At 33.2% G+C, this 20,761-nt stretch overlaps 1 protein-coding gene across 1 annotated transcript in view; it reads right to left on the bottom strand.

Annotated features, from left to right (window-relative positions):
* Positions 1-433: 433 nt before the first annotated feature.
* LOC124360652 (uncharacterized protein B0303.7) overlaps positions 434-20,761 on the bottom strand; it is a 38,326-nt gene continuing 17,998 nt past the window's right edge. The window contains exons 4-8 of the mRNA XM_046814460.1: positions 19,451-19,657; positions 14,684-15,097; positions 7,955-8,035; positions 2,296-2,502; positions 434-766 (exon numbers count right to left, since the gene is read on the bottom strand). Of these exons, the coding sequence (XP_046670416.1) occupies positions 626-766; positions 2,296-2,502; positions 7,955-8,035; positions 14,684-15,097; positions 19,451-19,657 (1,050 nt within the window). The 3' untranslated portion in view covers positions 434-625. The remainder of the gene's footprint in view (positions 767-2,295; positions 2,503-7,954; positions 8,036-14,683; positions 15,098-19,450; positions 19,658-20,761) is intronic.

The raw sequence follows: 20,761 nt of genomic DNA on the forward strand, positions 1-20,761 counted from the left end.
CCTCTTAATTATGTTAGTGTTAACAATGGTTACTGTAACAGCTAACTCAATTTTGATTGTTAATATTGTTTCTGTATATCATATTTACTTGTTGTTCTAAACTTCAACAGATTGTAAATAAATAATTCTAAGTCAATGCAGAGGTAGCACGCCCTTGTGTCAGACTATCAAAGGCCTTTAATGCTAAAGGAGCTGAGTTTATGTGCGTGGAGGTAAAACTTTTTAAATTTGAATTTGCCTCAGTTCATACTACTGGATTTGACACTTACCTTGAAAAACTGATGAAGAAGATGACTTTATGACATATAACATTCTAATGATGAGCAACTTAGGCTATGATTGAAATGGATTTTAAAATTTGTGGAATATTCATCAGGAATTTCCCTACTATTATAGAAACTTTGGTAATTCTAAGGAATTAATAACTTTACACTTAATTTTAACTTTTTATTTTAATAAATATAATAAACCATATAACAGTTATTATCACATTACTTAAAATTATTCAGGTAATATAGTTATATACATGGTAGTAAGGCGTATACTATAATAATAATTAATAATTATCAATGAAAATAAGTTAAATGAAAAACGTAAGGCACATATGTAGGTACAAAATATAGTGCTAAGAGTATGTTGTCTGCAACGGAAAAAGTGAAGAGGCATCCATAATGTAGTTCTCTGGAAACTGACCCTGTTTACCATTGCACTCTCCGTACAGCCAATCATCATTGATTCGTTTTGTAACCTTTATTGTATCACCCTCCTAAAAAATGACATATAACTTTTCTTAAATTGAATTTATTATTAAAACAGAAAAATGTTATATTAAAATAAAGTATACAACAATTACTTTCCATAATGACAGTCTGTCAACGGTCTAAAAATAGACAAACCAATGAACCAGACACTCTAGCAAACAAGTCTCATCTCTCCTGGTCTTTCGTCATTACTTTAAACAAAATTAAGTAAATAAAAATCACTAATCACTTTATTTTATTGATATTAAACAAATTTAACTATATAATTATATTATATATATATATATATATACACATTTATAATACATATATGTATATATATATGTGAACCAGACACTCTAGCAAACAAGTCTCATCTCTCCTGGTCTTTCGTCATTACTTTAAACAAAATTAAGTAAATAAAAATCACTAATCACTTTATTTTATTGATATTAAACAAATTTAACTATATAATTATATTACAGTGGAGTCCCGCTAATCCGAACACGTGTAATCCGAACGTCGGTTAATCCGAACAGGTCCAGGAGGAATTATTTATAACGATAATGAACAGTTATAGGAACTAATTACTTAAAGAATGAAAATGGGTGCATCATTTCGTACATAAACAAAGAAAACTTTAAATAGACATACAGTATTTTATTAAGACAAATTGTGTACGGTACAGTACATAAATAATGAAGTTACATACAGTACCAAATTGAAACTTAAAGGTTAAGTATGAGTTAAATTACTGTATTAAGAAGTGAAATCAAACAAAAATTGGACGTACAGTACTGATATTATTATTGAGTACAATATTAATTGTTAAAAGACATAAGTTCAGTTATTGTCTTCTGTCGCATTGAAGAGAGTTTATTGGATGACTCACATTGCTTAACAATAGAACTCTCACACTAAATACGGTAAATGTGCTTAGTATTAACAAACACGTTTATTTTTCAAGAAATACAATGCAACAGTCAGAAAACATGTTTTAATAAACAATGTTGATAATTCTATAACAAAATAGACCCATTCTCAAGTTTAAAACCGTATTTTTCTCTAATTCTGGCTAATCCGAACAATCACATAATCCGAATAGGGCTCGGTCCCAATTAGGTCGGATTAACGGGACTCTACTGTATATATATATATACACATTTATAATACATATATGTATATATATATATATATATATATATATATATATATACATTTCATAAATAAGTGAATGGATATTATTCAATCAGAAATTAATTGTTTTACAATTATAAAACAATAAAAGAAACATTATTTTAAAGATTTAGGTTTACTTTTACAGTTTGAAACTTGTGTTGTAAAATTTAATGTAATATGTATTCAATTTATTATTTAAATAATAATCAAGGGTAAGATTATCATTTTTAAGACTTGATTTTATCAAGATATTCTGGGCAACTCAAAACTAACAGAGCTTCAAAAGCTAACTGTGTACTGTCAGAAGATGCAGATATATTATTCTACACCTCAATGATTACACTAAACTACTGCTTGATGAGAATTTTTTGAATACCTGGAACGGCAAATCATCCCATGTCTCAGGCTTGAACGTGTACAAAGCAACAACATATTTAAGCTGATGTGACTGTTCTTCTCCTGATGTCTCCAATGGAATAACAACTTTGGTATAGCTTGTAGGAAAAATACCTTCTTTTCCCATTAGAGTTCCCCTCATCCAATCATCATTAACTCTTTCTATTAAGTGAATTACATCGTTCACCTGAAATACATGAATTACTGTTATGAATGTTTTTATAATTGTACTTCTTACAAAATATACAGGATACTGGCTGTAGAAAATACCACACCAAAGTTCTACCCTTTTATAAACTTGTGTTACTTTACGTTAACTTAAAATTCCAAGTAACATGTTTAAGATACAAAATCTTTACTTGTAATCTTTGTTTATGAATATAAAAATAGAGATCATCATTGATTAAACAAACTGCAAGGATTTCACTTAGAGAGGATGTAAAAACTCCTATAAAATCTGTTTTGCATCACCTTTACTTAAGTTTCGGTTTTATATTAACAAATGATTTTTTTATTGTCACATATTTTACTGAAACACTGAGAATTTGATCAGTTTTTCAATTTCCATTACATTGGACCTGAAAGTAAAACACTGTTATATGTTATTAAGCTTCACTTCTAGGTGAAAAAGTTTTAATTTAAAAACAGCAAACACGAGTTTTACAATAATTATAACAAATTTGATGACAATTAATTGGTATCTTAAACTAAAATATAATTGATCACATGATCAAAAGTCAGCAATAGAGATATCTAAAAACAATCCATAATACTAATTGGAATTAATATAGACATATGAAATTAGTAGCATGCAATAATCTATACTATTATATTAAATTTAATATTATCTGTGTGTGCATGTGTACTCAATCACATAACACTACCAGACTGATTGTATTAAAATTTTACAATGACATTCTTAGGGTCCCTGGTTAACATAGAGGCCTATTCATAATTCAAAAATGTCTGTGCTATGCACCACAGGCCTATACAGTTGCAAAAGATCCCATCTTAGTCTTTAAAGTTGCAAAATATTAATTGAAAGAGCCTATTAAATGTAATCAACTGTTCTGTGTAAACATTGTTTTGACAGCACAACCATAATTATGTTTAACCATTTCAGGGCCAGGACCAAATATGCGATGTTGAAAAATTTTTTCACATCTCATATCCCCTTGTGACTAGTCAAAAGTTCCAGGCTAAAATTGGCAATTTTGCAGTCTCTTAGATTAAAATTTATAATTTTTCATAAAAATTAGAGAATGACCTAAAAGTTGCACCAAATTACTTGTATAGATATATATACTACTATCAACAACAAAATATATAGATGTAAGTCATTTAAAATAAAAAAAATAATGTTTTAATAGATTACATAACATTTTTTTATTTTTTTTTTGCAAATAACTAAAAAAGGAAAAATAATTTCACTGTGGGAAGCTATTTTAATATATTGCACATTTAGAAAGGAACAACCATACAAAATTTTGTGTTATTTCTCTCATAAATAAATTTGTTATGACACATTTTGTATAAATACGCATAATTGTGCTTCACAACATTTTATAAGTGTTAAAGCAACTGACTCTTACATTGCAAAAAACGTAAAATAAATATTCACATTATGGATGTACTGGTAAACAGATGATTGTAGGATCCATAAACAGTTTCAATACAGTTAAAAAACCCTATTTACCAAGAAATATTTACACAATTTTATTTGAAATTTATTTACACTTTACAAATGTGCTATTTACAATTTCACTCCTGTGAGATCGCAAATTGTCAGTCATTGTAACTACTACACACAATAGCTAAGCACGTAACAACTAACACTACTAATATTTACAACCACAAAATAAAATAATAAAGAAGAATCCAGAATACAATAGTACGATTACACTAAAGCATAAAGAATTAACAACATAAGATCGAGTCAGCTGATAATGTCACGTGACAATTACGAAATAAAAATCCATAGACCTCCAAAATAAAAATGATATTCATATTAATTATCTACAAATATACCGGGGAATAAGAAAACATAAAACTTTAATCAACTGACGTCGTATTAATTTAAGAAAATTACGAATATCAAAGAGACTATAATTATATTGCCGCCTGGCGCTTTTCGCATATGTCACAGATGGCAATATTTTGCCACCGGCACTTTTCAGACGCGATCTATGGCGGCAATATATTGCCGCCTAACCCGGAAAGGGTTAATTGATTTAACTACTATTTTCAATTTGTTTACATATAATCTTAAAGCATAGAGTAAGTTTGATAGTAACAACACTTCTTATTTCATTCAACCTTTTCTGCAACCACTGTAGAGAACAGAATAATAAAATATCCAGATAAAAAAATATTAAAGTATTATTAAAAATATACTTTTAACTGTATATTTGAATAAATATTCAGTATGCAGTGCTTCTTCGGTAATGTAATGCAGATATCAAAGACAAAGTTACTATCTACCTTTTACTATAAATTTAAAGACCCATTAAAAAACTTATTAAAAATCTTAGTTCCCTTTGACAGAATTAAGCTTCTTAGACCTACTAATATATCTTCTTGAACAGGGCAATAAAGCAAACTCAATTGTAGCATCAGAAATATCTTAGACCGGAAATAAATTCACAGAGTATTTACCTTAACAGTATCCTACCTCCTACCTTATGTACTTGCCCACACCGAACTTTACTAACAACTCATGAAACTAATCTGCAACACATTACCCTATCGAACTAAAATTCTATTTTAGGATTGAAGCACTTTATTCTTCCCACTATAACGCAAATATTCTACATATTTCTGCATTGATAACAAAATATTGTATTTAAAAATAATGAATACAGAGATTCTCAACTAAATCAAGAATGGAGACATTGTTTGGGCTGTTCTAGTAAAATGGACAAAAAAGAATCTTAAGTAACAATGGTTAGAAGTCAGCATAGTGGTCCACACCTCATGACAGTGAGATCTCTCGTCTCCTAAGGTGTTTGTTAAGTCACCTGTTACTATCACGATACTACCTCCCACAGCTGTCCTTACTGTTCCAACACCAGGATTGCAGATCCCCATAACCGATCACACTGCTTTGTTTTCATTTGTGTCAGAACAACTTACTCTGGATATCATCCCAGTCTCAACTACCATTCTGACATCTCACCTGTTCTCTCCAAAACATTTCACATTTACAGATAAAATGGAGACAGAGGACACAAGGCCTTAAAGAACACATTTACTGTACATAACCGATTCACGATCCAGAACAATGCTTGGCTTCTAAAATATACAACTGAAATATTCTCGGTTAGCAGATTATAAGCCAAGAAACCAGTTAAAAAAGGTAAGGTAGGATCCGAGATTGTATGTGTGCAGTACAATGCGAACTACCTGACGTCTGCAGCGGTGAGTGCAATGCAGAGGATAAAGTAGACAGCAAACCTTAGGACTACTATTCAAGTATTAGAGGTGGAATGTCTCAGTTCAGAAGCTAGACAACAGCAGCGGAGACAGTGGCCCACGGCAGGAATGTTTAAAGTGACTGAGCTTTAAAATATATACTAACAACTTTGTTCTAGTGGCCAAACAATGAGACAGCAAGAAAAAGAAAAAAAAACACAAGCAGGAGAGGAAGAATAAAAACTCATATAAGGTGGAAATATACCAGGCTAAAAAGCTTATAAAGAAATCATAAAAAAGGGAACCTCAAACATTGGAATCCGAACTAGGTTATTGCGAAACAAATGAATTTAAATTCTCCTCTGTAATGTTTGAGAGTGACAGCCACAGGAGGCATTTCTTAGCAGGCCTGACCGGGACTTTCTTAGCACAGATGGACTGAGAACAGGCAGATGTAAGACTGAGGCTGGCTTACTCTAAATAACATGTTAAATAATAAGGTTCTTGAAACCCCTCCTGACATCATGGCTGACTAAGGGTGAACCATCCAACAATACTTGGATCAGATCATAGAGGATAAGCTAAAGATCTCAAAAATGATCAACTCTTCCTTGTCAGGACGACTTGATCCCCTAGCATCCAGTCGATTTAAATAATGAACTACTATATTCAGGAAGTAAAATACGAATTGCTGGTTTTGAAAGTTTTACAAGATTACCAGGCACCAATTAACATCCTATGAAGTGTACATGTGAATGTTGAGTAAGCGTATGCTGACCAAATTCCTCCTCCAGAGCCTAAGAAGAGTGAATTAGTTTATGTTAGAGGAATAATGTCTAGCGTCTCTCCCTACTGCGACTGTCACTGATCCTGTTGTGGAACCGCTGAAACTGCCGTACGTGAACTTCACAGAGGCTGTGAAGCACTGACAATGAATGGCAAGGGAGACTGCAGCAAATAAAGAGCAAACTTTTTATCACCAGCCAAATTAATGTTCCCAATTTTTCTAGCACCACTAATTTGTGACCACTAAATTACAAAAATTCCACATCATCCAGTATCTCTGAACCTTCTGACGGCAGGATAACAGTCTTTCATCAGAATGCTCAGATGGTCACAGTTCTCAAATTGATGAGTGAGGAATTACATCCTTACGTTTTCAGAATTTGTAAGCATGGATTCAAATCAGAAACTGTGAGGTTTTTTCAACTAAAAAATATTCAAGTACATAATGATACGTAAATACAAAAATGAAAACCACAACTACTGACAATCAAATTGCTCTTTAAGCTAAGAAACTACCATTAAAGAACCAAGACCCAGTGGAAATAGCTAATTATTTCAATAGCAGATTCGACACCAATATAACATTGATCCCAATATCATAAACTAAAATGTGATATCAATAAACAGTTATAAAGAATGAAGTGTAGTATTATATGGAGTCATACACACTCAGAAACCTAAAAGATCAACAGGGATTGATAACAAAATCTTACAAAAATGATCTGATTGTGCCACTATAGTTTAAATAAATAAATCGTTGCAGCATGAAATGTTTTGCTCCATTTAAATTCGCTCAAGAGTATTCGTACTACAAAAAGAAATGTATGCTAAAGAAATAAATATTTACCAACCAATCCATCGTACCAACTTTTCTAAAGTAATTAAAAAGATCTCAAAACTCTTTAGTAAGTTAGCTGTTTTTATTAACTAAAATAGTTGAATTCAACTCAAATTTATTGCCATGACAATGTACATTTTATAGGATTATATTACAATTATAAAATAGCTGAGAGAAGCACTGCAGCACATTGTACTGAGAAAGGAGTCAACTGTGTGATATCACATGCAATGCCGAAGAGTTTTCATCCAGTAGAAAGGCCTACATATAGCCATGTCTCCTTATACCTTGAGTGTGAACCATTATATGTCCAGTTATCTAAGTAGAACTGATGATACTGGCCATACAATGCTAAGAACTAAGAACAATGACATAATCACACTAAAATCTGACAGACTGTACGAAAAATTATTTATGCAAATTTGGAAAATGTCTAAACATATGATCAAGGCAAAGTGCTATACAGATAGAAGAGGGACATACAAAATGTTACTATCTGTTCTAATTTATTTGTTGGTTCTTTAATTCTTCTGGGAGTTCTCCCTTTAAATATTGAGAATTGCCTCACTATTATGATCCTAAATTATACAAATGTTGATCTTACCTTGAAAGAGAGGTCATCTGGATGTCCCGCAGCATAATCATAAAGAGCTATACAGTAGGATTTCTTCTTCCCAGAATGTTCCTATTAAATAAAAATGCAAATCAAAGTACAAAAGCCAAGATTTATGAACAAAGATTGAAACCGTCCTAATTTAAATTGATTCCATTTTTTAGCATATGAAGTTAAACAAAAATAACTGTATTTTTTCAAATTTTCAGTTTAATAATGTATTATATTAGTTTCATGGGGACCTAAATACTGGGTAATTTAGATAAAAGTGAACATTTTTTTAGGATTGATTAAGGTTTTGAATGTAAATATTTTTTACAAGTAAACTTGTTCACCAATGTTCTGTTTTTAAAAATGTATTACAATATTATGTTTAAGATTACTCCTGTTTGCATTAATGCAATGTTGAGATGTTTGTATCATTAACTGCCTAGCGTTTGCAAACCTTCACAGTTATTCCCAACTTCTGCTTCTGCAATGGCAATACATGCTACAATTATTTCTACATTGTTTGCTGGTGCCTTGTATACTTCATCTTTTTCGTAGCTATAAATGAAAAAGTCAAGGAATCTCAGAGACAACTGAACGTAAAATTTCTCTTAAACCGTCGTATTGGAAACTCCTGGTTGAGGAAATCTTGTTACAGATGCATACTTATTTAAACATCAATCTTTAAACATGACAATGAGAATTGGAAAAGATGTAACCAGAAGTCCACAAAAACAGTACCTACACAAAATAACATGATGGAGACGGACAGTGCTGAGGGTGTTGGGACATGGTGACAATGTACAAAGCATGTTGCTCTCTGATATGCTGCCTTCCTGCTAGTGCATCACTTAACTCTCTGTTTTTTCCATTAACAATTCACTGATAACAACAAATGTACTGACAAAAAACGGTCCTTTCCACAAACTCTATCTATGTTAAAAATATATACACTCTAATCATAATCAATATGTATTTAATGCCAATACCTGTATAATGGAAATAACTTGATAGGGAAGTTATTCTGTTTAATTAACTGTAAGTTTTGTGCTGATACCAACAGAGATTGGTGATCATGTTTGTCAACAGATTATATTGCATTATTTGCAAACCAAAGTTAAACACTTTGGCTAACAGCGCCCAAGCCCCTGCAATAAAAAAAAAAAAAAAACTGTAAGCTAAACTTTCACATTTGTCCAAACTTGGCACGCTTTTTTTTGGTCTTGTCTCGTGCGGCAGCTTCCACTGGGATGATTGAGCTTTGGTTTCTACGTCATAACCATAAACCTATGATTCGTCACAGGTTATGACCCTCTGGAGCAATTTGGATCATCGTGGACAGAGCCCAACAGCTTATTAACACATTCACTGCGGGTGACGAGCATGCTCGTCATGGGAAAATGGCGCGCCGGGCGGTGGACGAGCGAGCTCGGCATATGGCAGCTGCTTTGATATTGCCTCAGTGTGAGCTGAGCAGTTGCCCGGGAAGGCTGTAACACTCATAGCGAGGTGTGCCTGATTCGGTGAGTCAGTTGGTGTGATTCATCACCCGTTCGCCATTTTCGTTTCTTGTGAATGCTTTGCGATATTGTGTGAGTGGATTATAGTGTATGTTGACTGTGTAAGTGTATGTACTCATAATGGAGGAAGACGATAATGTTATTGACAATAATTTTTCATCTGATAAAGACAATGAGTCGAGTTCAAACAGTTCTAGGGACGGTGAAGGCAGCGTCCCCCACCCCCAGTGGACCACCCCACCCCAATACGTGTAATTGATGTACTATCTACGTGTCATTCATGTACTATATACGTGTAATTTGTGAATGTTTGTACCGAAACCTAGTGTGCTGCGAGCACATACAACATGGGGACCGTTACCCGGTGCGGATGACGAGCAGACTCGGCACGGACATGACATCACCCGTTCCTGCCATCGAAGCTTCCGAGATACCTTGGACAACCCTTTCGGCTATCCTGACTCCGTTTTGGGTAAGTAAAAAACAAACAAAAAAATTCCCGCATTTTCCGTCGCCAGTAATTTTGTCATCCACAGCGAATGTGTTAAGAATGGTAATGCGAAGCTGTTTTTGCTCGAAATTGAGCAACTTTGGTAAGAATTTCACAGAAACCTGGTAAAAATCAAATGGTATGAGCCAATCAATATGTTTAGGTCCTTGGCAACTTCTAACGGGCTTCTAACGGTGATTCTACAATTGGCCAAAACTATTTTCTTCACTTATCAATGTTTCCATCTGTTCTTGACGTGCTCGGGTGTTCGCCACGCTGTTCGTCGTTCACATCTTCTCAGCCCTCTGAAAACGTTTTGTACCACCGATGAACATTGCTCCAATCCAAGGTAGCTTCTCCATAAGCCAAAGTCAACATTTGGAATTAGTTCGTGCACTTAATTTTGTTTTTAACACACTTGATACAGATTCTTTGGTACATTTTTTTGTAATACACAAATCGAAGACAAGCCACGACAAGTGAAAGCAAATCAGCTGTCAACTGAACATTCAAATTGGCCGAACTTGTTGGCATACGTCAGAGACATATTTACCAACATAACACCAAACAAAATAAAAAATACGTAACCAGCAGAAATATGTCTCAATACTTTTTGAACAGACCTTGTTTATGTTATATAATAGCACCACTCTAGTTATAGTATACAACATTGACACACTGCCTACAAAATAGCACAATGATTGATAATACGAGTATCCTCATACACCAATATTGCATCCTTCAGTAACAAATATGTTACATAACAGTACCACTTTAGCTATTTTAATACTTTGGCTACCAAGCAGTTTAATGTTTATTAAAAACGAATGTCTTCACACACCACTACTGCACTCTTTGGTAGCAAATATGTTATATAACAGTACCACTCTAGTTATGATATAAAACTTTAGCACTTAGTCTTGGCTTTTGATTGTGAGTTTAAAAAAAGTTAAAACTGGCGCTACTATGGAAAGAAATGGTGTATCACACTGGCAAACAAACTTAGTCGAGGTATTTAAAAGATCAAACTTTGCATTAAGTACAACTTGTTTGGTCTCTTTTGGGATACTTATCGTTTCCAAAAGCTGTGTTATATAGCATATATACAGGATGAATATACTCAGAAACCCCTCTATTTTGTTCCAGTTTATGTAAGGAGATATCCTTACAGTATACCCTTTTTGCAGATACCCTTTAAATGTAGTGTAATGTGGAATGGAAGTTTCATTTGGTGATTGATATTGAACCATTTTTGGTTTCCCGCAAAAATGCAGAATTTTGGGAGCAACTCAAAAATTGTAAATGTAAACCCATCATTTTGAAGAGCATAAAAATACTTAAAGAATTGTGAAAATGAGATTATCTCTTATCTCTTTCTCTTCCAAAATAATAGGCAGAGTTACCAGAAAAATGTTTAATAACTCACCACGTTGCCAAATCAAATCAAATGTTCAAACAAAAGTCCTCCTACTATTTGGCAGTGAAACAAGTATAGGGTGAGCTCCTCTCTCACGTTTTGAAAAGTCTGAAGTGGTATTTGGATGCAGACCTCAACAATCCTGTTTCTTAAATCTTCAATGTTTTCTACTTGTGTTTTGTAAACTATGGATTTATGTAACCCCATAGAAAAAGTCTATGGGTGTAAGATCCGGAGATCACACAGGCCATTCTACTCAAAATTTATTTACTTAAGTTTCCTTGTCACAGGTCTATCAGGATATGCAACGTTAAACTGCCTTTCTTCCTTGTGATGACTTTCATTCTAAGCCCCGAAAATAAATATCATGTCCACTTTATCGTCGTGACTACAGGGCATTACTACTCGTAGGCAGTAATAATTTGAGAATATTATTTAAAAGTAAGAATGACAAAGCGATTCAAAATCAATAACTATCATAACACTATAAAACACAATAATTTCTCAAAAAATTTCACGACACAGAAACTACACACTAATGATACCACTGGGTAATAATAATCCATTGGATAATAACCACTCTGAAAGTATGACCTGTTCTGACGAGATTGAAACAAAGAAGGGACTTGTTTATACTAAACCGTAGTTCAAACCGGAAAAGCCCGGTCACTCTTTGCAAATAAACTTCTTACTTTCTACAGTGTACTTTCTAATCTTCATTGGATCCTTCGCCCAATGCATTCCTAATTGATTCAGAACATAAACAACCAAAAAACTGGTTTCCACACAGACAGTAACTTTACAACAAAAAATGTGTAAAGACTTAATTACAATTTTGATGACCTATTAATTTTGTATGGAAAGAAGATAGTGATCTCTGCATTTACCAATTCAAAGTTTTTCATGCTCTTTAAAATGAAGCGTCACTTGAGAGAGGGGTTTACATTTAAAATTTTTGAGTTGCCTCCAAAATATCACATTTTTAGGGGACACCAAAAATATCCAAAATCACCAAATGAAACTTCCTTTCCACATTGCACCACTACCCACTATGTCTCCTTATATAAACTTTAGAACAAAATAAGAGAGAGGTCCAGACTTTTGATTTAGCTTGTATGTATGTATACATACACATATACATGCCGATATGCTCCAGAAAGACAAGCCATATTGGATAAGAGACGAGAGATGATCAGCAAAGGTGTTCTGCTACATGAAAACGCTCCAGTTCAACAGTCTTGTGTTGTACAGGCTGCCTTGCGGGAGTGTAGTTACAGGAAGTAATCACTAGGTGCTAGATCTGGACTGTAGGTTGGGTGGTTGAGCTGCTCGAAGGAAAGGATATTTGAGGACTTGGAGTCTGTGAAAGCTGCTACAAAACAGTGGTTTGTAGACCAGGAGGAAACATTTTTTTACAAAGGCATAAGTAGTCTTCCAAAACAGGTTAACCAATTGTATTAAATTAAAGGGCGGTTATGTAGAACAGTAAATTAGTTTCATATTTTCAATGCCTTTCATTATACCTAGGTTGCAAAAATGTTTGATCCTCCCTCATATATATATATATATATATATATATATATATATATATATATATAAACATTTTGAACATGGGCAATTTGTTCCCCTTACTTTTACTATTAGAGTTGTAAATCTCACATGTTATTAAGTCATGCATCTTGGTCATTTTTATGTTTCATTACAGCTTGGCTTCTTGCCTGTAGTGGTACTATATTTGCCTCTATTTTTGAATTTTTTGTAATATCTACTTTTTACTTCATTATGTCTGGAATTTGATGCATGCTACCCTCTCTGAGCCAATGTGTGAACTACCACAAACCAATGCCAAATAAATAATTTTACACAGAGAAGCACGTATTCAATATTTTTTGAGGGACCAAGGCCAATTGACAAATGTGCATGTACATACCAATTGATAAAATTAAAATAAAACATGAGGTTTTTCTTAAACTTAAGAAGTATAACACAAAATACTATAACTTTCAGTATTTTAACTCAAGCAATTTTGACAAAATTTCCTACACTTGGGAATTGTGTTTTAATTGTACCACAAAATCTTTTAACAACTATCCTTTCTTACAATAAATCACATTAAAATTACTTCAGGAGAATTGGTTGGAGAGGTTTAAATGGGTTTATTATTAATAACCCTGGAGATATTTCATCTATACTCATGAGTTCTCGAGTACACTAATGTAGCTCCATCAAAGGGATATAAGTTCCTAATTTGCTTGCATCGTAAACACTCCCTGGCCAATAAGAACTTAAACTTGTAAACTTCTCATAGGCATCATATGTGGTCTGGACATTACCCTAGAGACATTCCCTGCTGGAAAACTCTGTTCTGTACAATGTACAACATTCCTGCACTCTTATTGAAAAGTGGATCCAATTACAAGCTGTGTCTATTATTATTTTTATTACTTATCTATTTCAATACTTGTGTTTTTTTAATCTTTTTATTCACTTAGTTTCTACTTAGGAAACTACTTACTTGCATGTAAGCCTAGTTAGTGCTAGCTGATTATAATCAATCTAATGTACATTGTTCCTTAAAAAGCCTTAGACCTAGCAATTGGTAAATGTTATTCACTCTAATAAATTGGTGACAGGGAACTTGAAGTTACCGGTGGTTGATTGACTGGCTATGTCCAATGAACATGTGATATAAAAGTATATAAAAAAAACTTTGTAATAAATAGTTTGTTTGTTCCATGGAAATTTACCACCTTTATAACATATTTTTTGAATAATGAAGGAGCTCAATGAGTTTAAAGACACAATACGTCAGCAGCTGCAAAACTGTGCTAATCTTCCTGTGGTTACGTTCTTACCTCAGTTGGAGGACATAATAAGTACAGATCGTGTACAAATATTTACTAGATATGTGTATCGTATTAGCAAATGGAAATTGCTCACTAGATATATCTTTAAAGAACCCTTGGTAACTTGCTCACTTCAGGTGGCCAACATAGTCAACTGCATGTTTAGATTGTTGGGGCAAATGAAAATTTAGATCAAAACCTTAAAACTTTTGACAAAATAAATTGAGAAAGTGAATGCACCTATGTGTTTCACAATTAAACAAATACTTTCATGTACTTATGGTTCCAAACATCTCTTTAACTTATCTTATAAATTCCCTTACTTATACAAAACAAATCGCTCTTTTATTTCCAAAATATGAAAATATTTTTCGTCATTTGTACAGCAGAAATTATATAAAAGCCATGACTATTAATAACTAATTAATTTTTAAAACTTTGTTTTATTAATAGTCTTACTTGGAGTAATACTGATGGTCTCGGTGGTAAGCTTGGGCCTTGTTCCAGCACTTGTAAGACCTCAGGAGGGGGAGGTGGAGGGGGGCAGCTAGGCATGGGGGGAGACCACTCATCCAGTGGAGAACCCGCGAATGTGGGGGGTGTTGAAGCAGGCCTTAATTTGGGTGGAGGAGGTCTAGAAGGTTTCATATGTTTAGCTCGAATTATAGTAGGTTTTGCAGATGTTGCTAATGATATATCGGTTACTTTATGTCTGTATTTTGGGTCTTCATTGCTTAAATCAAAAGCTGTTAACTGTTGAGTTGTCTGTCTGGTATTACAATACGAATCATCTCCCCACGGGTCCTGAATACTTGGTGTTGTCACATTTGATGCCATGAGTAAATCAAAGTCGTCCTCAAAACCACTTTCAATCTGCAACAATATACAGATTTTACTTCATAATAAATTAGATTTTTGTTGATTTGTATTGACAATATTGGAAACAATCTGGTTTTATAAAGTCTAGATTACCAGATTAACTTTTACTGTATATTGTAAACTGTATACAAAATGTATTTAAAATATTTAGTATAAAAAAGGAAAAATGGGTGACAGTTTAAAAAAGTTTTAAATATTTCAAACATTTATGAATCACAAAGTCCTTATTATTTAAAAATAATGTATAAGAAATGTAGCGAGTGTGATTGGTGATAGTTGTTACTGTTTGCTGCATACTCTAAATGGGAAAATCAAATAGGCCTAGGTACTTTTGAGGAAACAGTAGATCCATTTCAGAGTGGTTGCTAACTAAAGTTAAAACCAGTAGCAGTAAGAGGAGTGCAGTGTTTCTGAAGCTACATGCGTCGATAGAAGGAATACTATAAATTTTTACCTTCCATCCATGAGGGTACTTTTCAAAATTTTATCATATATATATATATATATCTCTGCTATTATTAAGTTAATTGCGGTTTATGCTCATCAATCTTATTTTATTTTTCACTTACCAAACCTTAAAACTATCAATACCAAACCAGGTGTATTACGTCTTAGCAACAATACTGCCTAACAGTTAGGTAAGGAATGTCATATTGATTACAATGTAGTCATAAACAAATAACACAACAAATCCATAAAATCATTGCAATTTACATGTATTTTTTATCTCTGTTTAACTCTTTCGGAACTCATTAAAAAGTGCTAATTTCTCTATCTGGTTGTATTTAATGTTCAGTTAAAGTAAGGTATTTTACTTTTTAAACTAGCACTTTTTACTATGAAAAATAAAATAATTCATGATATTTTATGATTAAACTATTTATGTAGATATTAATAAATGTAAATAATACATATCATTTGTGAAGGAAACAGGATTTTTCCGGACATTTGCCATCGTTCAGTGAAACAAGAAATCAGTAACACTACGTTTCGAGATCTGCAATCTGATCTCTTCTTCAAGTAATAACTAACCTAATACATAATTAAAAACTAGGTTAAAATAAACAAATTATACCAAAGTGTTGTGGCATGCCTAAGTCACAACCACCATGTTGTTTGTCAAATTCACTAACTCTAAAAACATGCACTTAATAAAAAAACTATACACAACACTAATCAAACACAATAAAACTGAACTAGACTACAGGTCACAATACGTCTGCATTCGTCTACCAACAACCTACCTAGTCGACAATCCTATGAAAAAGGAGAAGTAAAAGGAGAATCTTCTAGAGAAAAAAATAAAAGGCTAAGGAACTCCGGTGAGCAATACAATAACATAAAGCGTAAAACAGTGGAAAAAAATATATTTCAAAATATTCCCTGCAATTGTAAATTGAAGTGTCATGAAAAAATAAATGAAGGAAGTAGAAAAAGATTATTTGAAAATTTTTATAAAACATCATCGTACAGCACTCAAAATGCATTCCTTCTTGGTCTTTGTCATCAGAGTGATCCTGCTAAACGCCGTCCACGAAAGGGAGTAATACAAAGAAAACAATCAGTAAAGTACTTCTTGAAGAATGATGGAATTGATAAAGCGGTAACGGTCCAGGTTTGCAAACAGTTCTTTTTAAAAACATTCATTGTATCAAATGGTCGCATGCAACGGTTATTAGAGAAAGGCATTCAAGGGATTGAGCCTGGAAGTGATAATAGGGGTAGGCATGTTCCAGCTAATAAAACCAGTGAAGAGGCAATAAAAGTTGTGTGTGAGCACATCTCAAGTGTCCCAAGTGTACAATCACACTACATACGACACCACAACCCAAACAGAAGATATCTTTCAACAGATTTAAACATAAGAGCAATGTTCCATTTGTACTTAGAACACTGTAAAGCAATCTGTGTTGAGAACCCAGGCGCTGAAACTATGTATCGTAAAATATTTAACACTAGGGCTAACCTGCATTTTAAACATCCTCACAAGGATACTTGTAAAAAATGTGATTTATACAAAATAAAAGTTGACAATGAAAATGATACACAGAAAAAAAGGGTTATTGAAGTGGAACATGAAGTACACCTACGACAGGCTGAAGCAGCTACAACTGCTTTAAAACAGCTTAAGGAAAAATGCAAAGAGAGCACTAAGATCTATGGTCTTTCATTTGATCTTCAAAAGGCATTGCCTTTTCCTAAATTGTCTGTGTTAATTGCAAATTATAAACGTAATATGTATGTTTACAATCTGGGCTGTAATGAGATGTCTTCGGGGTCTGGATTTATGTATGCCTAGGACGAAACAATAGGATCCCGTGGCACAAAGGAAATAGCATCCTGTCTGTGTGTTAAATCAAGTAGTTCCCGCTGAAGCTGAACACATCGTAATGTTCAGTGACTGTTGTGGTGGGCAAAACAGGAGTATAAAGACAGCAGTGGCTTTTATTCACTTCATTCAACAGGAGCACCACAACATAAAAGTTATTGACCACAAGTTCATGGTGAGCGGTCATTCTTTTCTTCCCAACGACGCTGATTTTGGTGTGATCGAAGCTTACAATAAAACAAAACCTATTTATGATCCAAATGACTGGTATAGTGAAATCTAAGAAGAATCAACCATTTCACTTGAAGGTAATGTCCCAATCAGAATTTATGTCTGTGGAAAGTTTATTACAAAACATTACAAACAGAAATATAAACGACCTAAAACAGCCTGTTGATTGGCTCAAAATGCAATGGTTGCATTATACCAAAAATGTACTTATTTACCTGATTCTCACATCAAAACGTTGTTGAGGCAAAATGGTATAAGTTATTTTAAGACCTTGCAACAACAAAATATACAGTAAAAAGTCTTTAAAAGTTCAATAAAAAGTTAGAGCAACTTATAAATGTTTGATTTAGGAACAGAAATTGACTCTAAGATAATTATGCGATTTATGATACAATGTCTACTAAAAGCCTTTGTATCTCAGAACTAGGTAAGTGTGACTTATACCATTATGCATCTCATGGGCTCATATCATCATCTAGTATAAACTAATGTCCTTAATATTTGTAATCCACTTGTACTTGCAGCCTTCAGAAAAATAAATACTACTAGCTTTAACACTATAACCTAGCAACTCAATCCAAAGTACTAAAAGTTACATATTTTCACGTGAAAATGAGGCCAAAAACTGATTAAATTAACCTCCTTTACTCACACATAACAATAGATTAAAAACAAACTTGTATTACAACGTAAACAACAATAAAAGCACAAATAATTCGATTCACAGTAGTTTGACTAGTTTGTTTAAATCAGCAAATTCACTCAACTGAAAATGTTGTTGCTCGTCAACAAACCAGTAAATGATCTGTGAAAAAATGGCTATAATATTGTTTCAAATAGTTCACACTAGTCCCGAAAGGAAATTAGCTTTGCAAAATGCAAAGCCAGTAGAACCCGCCGAACTAATCTCGTACGTCAGCAAAATATGACGTAGAATGCCAGCCATGCAGTGCCTGTGATTCGTCTGCTAGTAGAACTACAGCATTACGGGCAATGCCCGAGTTTCGTTCGGAAAGGGTTAAGAGCTACTTCATCAAACCTCGGGGAAATACTTGACAAATCTCTCATCATTCTTGTTTTTTTTACATCTCTATTTTTATATTTTTGGGTACAAGTATTCCACAAAGTCTATTGATTTTACCAATAAATACTTCTGCATTGAAATCTACAGCTACGATAAGGTACAGTTAAAGCAGATAATACTAATACAAGCGTGCATGTTCAACATGTGCTACCTATCTACTACTGTTACATCACTTTGGGTCAGGTGATTCAGCATATCTCTGACATGGCTGCATAAATAGACACATAACATACAACATTTCTTGCTGTGATAAGACACAATTTAAATGACGAAATGGCAGATCTTATACATGACTGCTTAAAAAGCCCCATTTGTTTTTATTAATTTATTTCACGGTCAAACTTTGGTCGGATCACAACGTATGACACAAATTGCATGCATTAAAAGGGTCCTAACCTGAGAATGATGTTACATGAAATTTAACAAAAGATTTGTGAATCTAAATAAATAGTTTCAGAATAAATCAAAATATGCTTTAATCTTGATTATTGTTTAAGCCTTTTCTAATTAAAACACTGTTCTAGAAAGATTTATCTTCTGAATAGCCTAGAACCCTGTAATTCAGATTAAAATATTATTTTGATCAGGATATTTTTACCAATAAACCCTTAAAGCAATCAAGATTTTATTTTATTTCAATATTTTAAAACTGAAACATGTTTGATAATCAGAACATGTAAGGTTTAAATATAGGAATATATACCTGAGAACTAGTGTTATTGAAACTTGTCAGTAGACCATCACTACCAAAACTGTTGAGGCTAAATCCATCACTACTAGAACAAGCTGTAAGAGTGGGTGAGCTAGGGGGTGAGTTGAAGTCGATCAGCATACCACTTGGTGTTGCCAGCTTCTTAGTTCCTGTTCCTCCTGACTTATTACGCACAGATAATGGTTGAGTTAGGCCTAACTGCAAAAATACAAACATTTGAATGGTTAATAATCATTTTATTCATTTATGTCAACATAAAATAAAACAAAATGTTAAACAATCGGTGCAAAGAAATATTCACATAATGTCAACCAAATTTTTATTGCAAAAACAATTTCTCAGTGATATAAGTACTTAGATCTTTTTAACAGAAAAAAATACTTCATTCATGCTTGATCACATCGTTTCAGGAAGTTTATTATGAGGGTCATTAGGAATGTTGTTAATCAGATTATTGGTGTTCAAGAGCCCTCCAGTTGCGGCACCATATGATGTACATCAGATTTTATTGTGTTGTTAATTTACCCACGTTGGTGTTGCCATATGAGGTTGATCAAATTATTGTTCGTTTAATTTTATTGTGCACCATATGTAGAAGTTCAGGTTGTGTAGTTTATTTAATTTAATTGTGTGAATAGTAAAATAAATGTTCAATTCACTGACCAATTTCACTTGTTTTTACTTATAATAAAATTTAACAAACGTATGAGAACATGTGCTTCTTTTACTAGCACATCACACATCCTCTCCTCTATGCTGCTTACACCAGAAGGGAGCGAGAAGGCCGAGAGATCTGCAACAACTGTTTGGGGTTCACATAACAGGGTCTACACATCGAAAGTCAGCTTCAGCCTGCAACGAAACTAATGTTTTACTTTGTTGTTAATTGTTATAGCCAATAGATTTCAAATTTATGTATTAATTATTGTAACTGAACAGCTCAAATTGATTTCAGTATGAAGTTAATTTATCCTTTGTTTTATTAATTATTTTAGACTTACATGTGATGAAAAACATAACATCTGTTTTGCTTTATCAGCTGTTGGTAGTACGCATCAACTTCCTTTTATACGTCAACTTCCGCTTACGCGTCAACTTCTGCTTGCACATCAACTTCTGCTTGCACATCAATTTCCGCTAACCGTTCTTGTCACGAAACATTTTAAATTTAAATTTAACCGATCTTGATCTGTTACAGGAAGGTAAGTTGCTCTAATAAATAAAAACTTACATGTAATTTTGACATCTTATTTATTAAACAGGGTGAGGCAGAAACCCGTCTGTGAGTTATAGCGGCTGACC

The sequence above is a fragment of the Homalodisca vitripennis genome, chromosome 4 (assembly GCF_021130785.1).
Source record: "Homalodisca vitripennis isolate AUS2020 chromosome 4, UT_GWSS_2.1, whole genome shotgun sequence".
In the NCBI taxonomy this organism is placed as follows: Eukaryota; Metazoa; Arthropoda; class Insecta; order Hemiptera; family Cicadellidae; genus Homalodisca; species Homalodisca vitripennis.